General features: G+C 36.6%; 1 protein-coding gene across 1 annotated transcript in view; it reads left to right on the forward strand.

Annotated features, from left to right (window-relative positions):
- LOC107559163 (uncharacterized) overlaps positions 1-3,886 on the forward strand; it is an 8,818-nt gene that overhangs the window by 3,639 nt on the left and 1,293 nt on the right. The window contains exons 3-5 of the mRNA XM_016242905.1: positions 187-327; positions 491-555; positions 952-1,218. Coding sequence (XP_016098391.1) covers positions 187-327; positions 491-555; positions 952-1,218 — 473 coding nt within the window. The remainder of the gene's footprint in view (positions 1-186; positions 328-490; positions 556-951; positions 1,219-3,886) is intronic.

The following is a 3,886-nucleotide window of genomic DNA, read 5'->3' on the forward strand; positions in this document are numbered from 1 at the left end:
GAGTTGTTGGGGGTTTGTGGGGGGGGGGGGGGGGGGGGTTCTGTTTGCATGTGTTTTTTCGTTTGCAGCGCATTGAGCTCTCTCGTCCACCGACTTCTGTGTTTGTGCGAACAGGCCTGTACACTTAAATGTTAATGTATCGTCGGTCCAAACAACTGTGCATGTGAATCTTTCCTCTGTTTGTAGTGAGCGTGGACTCTGATAATACATACTTTGAGAAGGTGTCAGAAGAACTGGAGTTGATTGTGAAGGAGATTCAGTTCAGTCCAAAAGAAGATTGTGCTCCGCTGTCCTCTGCTGCTTCTGTAGGAGACTGCAGCTCTTCAGGTGACCCTCTCCATGAAATCTGACTAGCAGGAAACGTTTACGAGCACAGTAAATTCCACACAATATTCTAGGGGATCTTGCTTTATTTATTTACTTTTCAAAGCGTATTTAAATTTAAGCTTCATATTGCAAATAGCAAATGTTCACATGTGTGTCTCCTCAGGTGATGACACTACAGAGAGGATTATCAGCCTGCTGAAGCAACATGGGGATATTATTGATCAGAAAGTAAGCATTTTAACCCTGATTCATTTGATTTTAAGAATTATAATTTAAATGTATTTTTTTTAATTATTCTTTTGACATAATGTTCAGTCGTTTGACTAATGTATGCAAAATTAGTTTTAAGAAAATAATCATTTTAATTATCACATTTTATTGCATGGTTTTTTAGGATACTATATTGTGAGTGGTCAATTGCAGTATTCTGTGGTCAGACATTTGTACAATTTTATTTCTATTTTTCACATTTCAAAACTTTCTTACATTGCTGTTTTAGGTTCAACACAGCCTATTTTTTGCCACATGTAGTAAAATATGAATAAAAAAAGACCTGAATTCACATAACCAGCAATAAATGCTGCTAGATCCCCTCATACCATATCTGTGTAATTTTCTTTCTAGATAAGCAGGAACAAGAGTGTCCAAGACTTCCTCCAGAAACTGTCTTACAGCTCCTTCCAGCAGCTCGCTGATCGCTACATAGCCCAGATCCCCAGTCCCCTTCCCCAGACCACAGACGCCTCTCCTGAGCTGGTCCGACTCGCCTTCACCTTGGACTTTACTGCCAAAGTGGCTGGATTGTGCAGCCAGACGGTCAGTCGAATCATGGGGTTTGGTAACCAGTACCTTCAGGATTCCTTCACACAAATGTGTGCAGCCCACAGACAGGTAAGAACAGATCAGGCAGAAATAAAATGGCAGAGGTGTAATTGTTGGAAGTAAAGTAATAGGCCACAGTTGGGTCTTGGTTTATGTTGCTAAAATGCACACTTTTTTTCTTTTTGAGTCTGTTTGAGCTCTTAAAAACCAAAGATTATAATTTTTTTTTTACCCATGTAAGTCAATTAAAAGGTTCATAATGTATTTTTTTATTATTTAATTTTAACTTAGGTTCACCCCCTCTGGTCCCTAGACTTAAATAGTCCGTATTTTTTTGTATGTAAACTGAGAAACCGAAGAACAGAATGGTTAAAAACCATCAGCACTCAATTACAATCTGTTAGCAAAGTCTGCATCATACTGTGACAGATTCATAAAACAATTCACGCTGAAATGTGTTGCCAAACAGGGATCTTGGGTCTCATTCACTAATAATTGTGTGGATTACTAATTCACAACATATGTGTACGTACACAAATATGCTTGTTCTAATCATAATGAATTTGTAGTATTCCAAATGAACAAATGCATGTCTGAGGTCAGTCATTTGCATATTTTTTAAACACGTAGGACATGATGGAAATAGTTCCCAAATTGTAGGCCTCTCGCACTAGTTGGATATATATAGCTGTCACCACCAGCTGATGTTCAGGGCCACCTATGCATTAAAACTAGTGGTGTCAAAATTTGCGCGTTAACGCAGGCGATTCATTCTTTCAGTTTAACGCGTTAAAAATATTTAACGCAGGGGCGGGGCTAGGGTTGGCCCCCCCACTCACAACTGCTGCTTCTGTCACTTTTTCTCTTGACAAGAAGTTAATTTTTTCAGTCGCAGAACGACTGAGAATGGGAGACGTTTCAAAAGCGAGCTCCACTTCACTACAGCGCCAGGCGCGAGTCAAGCGAGCACGGAAACGGTACTGTGCTTGCAGCGCGTGCTCTTCAATTACAAGCACAAAGGTGCCTGCGCGCTGTAGCCTGTATCCTTTCATATCAAAGTGCGAAATAAACTAAGTGCATTAGGGCTGTCCAAAAAAAAATTGAATTTCGAACATTCGTAAAAAAAAATTTAAAAATGCAAAAATGTTGCATTCGAATTTGAGGTCTGCATCAGCCGTCAGGCTGCCTTATCAGTGGCGCACGAAATGCTACGACAATGTAAGTGTCTTTGCATTTGAATGCTTTTGTTAGCCTATCCAGTTGAACCCATTAGATGTTCATTCAATATATAGTGGAAAACGAGAACATCAGTGTGGCGACTATGTTGTTTACAGCGAAACTGAAACCAAGCCGTTCACACAGAACACATATTTATCACATTTTCTAGCGGGGCATCTATCAGCGTTGCACTCGCGTCTCGCACAAGAGAGTGGCATGTTTAGAAAGCCATGTAAAATGAATGTAAGTTCAACTTAAAAAAAAAAAATGTCTCAAGACTTTATGGCGGTTTTCCCCCATCTCACTGTATCTCATGTTTTTAAATGAATAAAGTAGCCTACTCTTTGTGATTGGTTTTCAGTCCTTTATATTAAACTATACATACATGCATGGTGCTGTTTTTTTTTCTATTTGTTTAAGCAACTTTATTAATTATATATAGTTTATAAACATTATTTTAAACATTATGCACTTTTTTTCAAAGTTAGTCGTGTTATTTTATTACGCTTTGAAGAAACGTGCATAATATTTTGCTCGATGCGCCCTCTTGTGGCCTCAGGAGAGAAGCCAAAAGCTTTTTTTCCCCCTAACTGAAATTATGCCTTTTAAATTTGAATTTTGATCATATTTAAAATTCTAATTAAATTTTTCAGTCATTTTGACAGCCCTAACATGCATGCAATTCCATGGTCAGGTACGTCATGAAGTTACCAAAAAGCCGATTAAAGCTGCCTTAAAACTGTGCATGCATGTAATATATTTTATATGAGTCACATTTAAGAACATGTCTCTGAAATGGTTTTCAAAACTCCCTCATCGAACACACCCGATTCAACTCGTCAGCTCATTAATAGAGACTTTAAGACCTGAAGTGGGTCAGAAAAGGTCAAAATAGTTTTTAAAGAAATAGCAGCCAAAACAACCTAATAACCAGCTGCTGTGCTGTCTAATAATCAAAGGACAAAGAAAAAAAGAACTTTTATAGCTTTAAGGATTAATCTATATTTAATTTTGAATTTAGTGTTTGATAACTTCAATTTCAATTTCTGTATATTTCTGCTGTAGGGCACAGGTACATATGACATTTATTATAATGGGTTTATGTGAATATTGTTTAAATTATTTTTTAAAGTCTAATAAATCTTAAAATTGATAGCTCTCAATCATACTAATGTTGAATGGCTATAGTCAATGGTTAAATATTGGTGGGGGGGGCAATTTTATAGAGAAATCAGTATTGGGTTATTTTTTTAAAGTCTAATAAATGTTAAAATTGATAGCTCTCAATCATACTGTAATGTTGAATGGCTATAGTCAATGGTTAAATATTGGTGGGGGGGGGGCAATTTTATAGAGAAATCAGTATTGGTATCATTGATACTGGCCTTCAGTCATAAAAAAAATATGCCATTAAACAAATATTTTTAAAAATATACTGTCTTTGTTGTTTGTACATTAATTTGAAGATTGAATGTGAAATTATTGCAATATAAAAGTATATTTAAAAACTTTAATGTTA

The sequence above is a fragment of the Sinocyclocheilus grahami genome, unplaced genomic scaffold (genome assembly GCF_001515645.1).
Source record: "Sinocyclocheilus grahami isolate Dianchi unplaced genomic scaffold, SAMN03320097.WGS_v1.1 scaffold676.1, whole genome shotgun sequence".
NCBI lineage: Eukaryota > Metazoa > Chordata > Actinopteri > Cypriniformes > Cyprinidae > Sinocyclocheilus > Sinocyclocheilus grahami.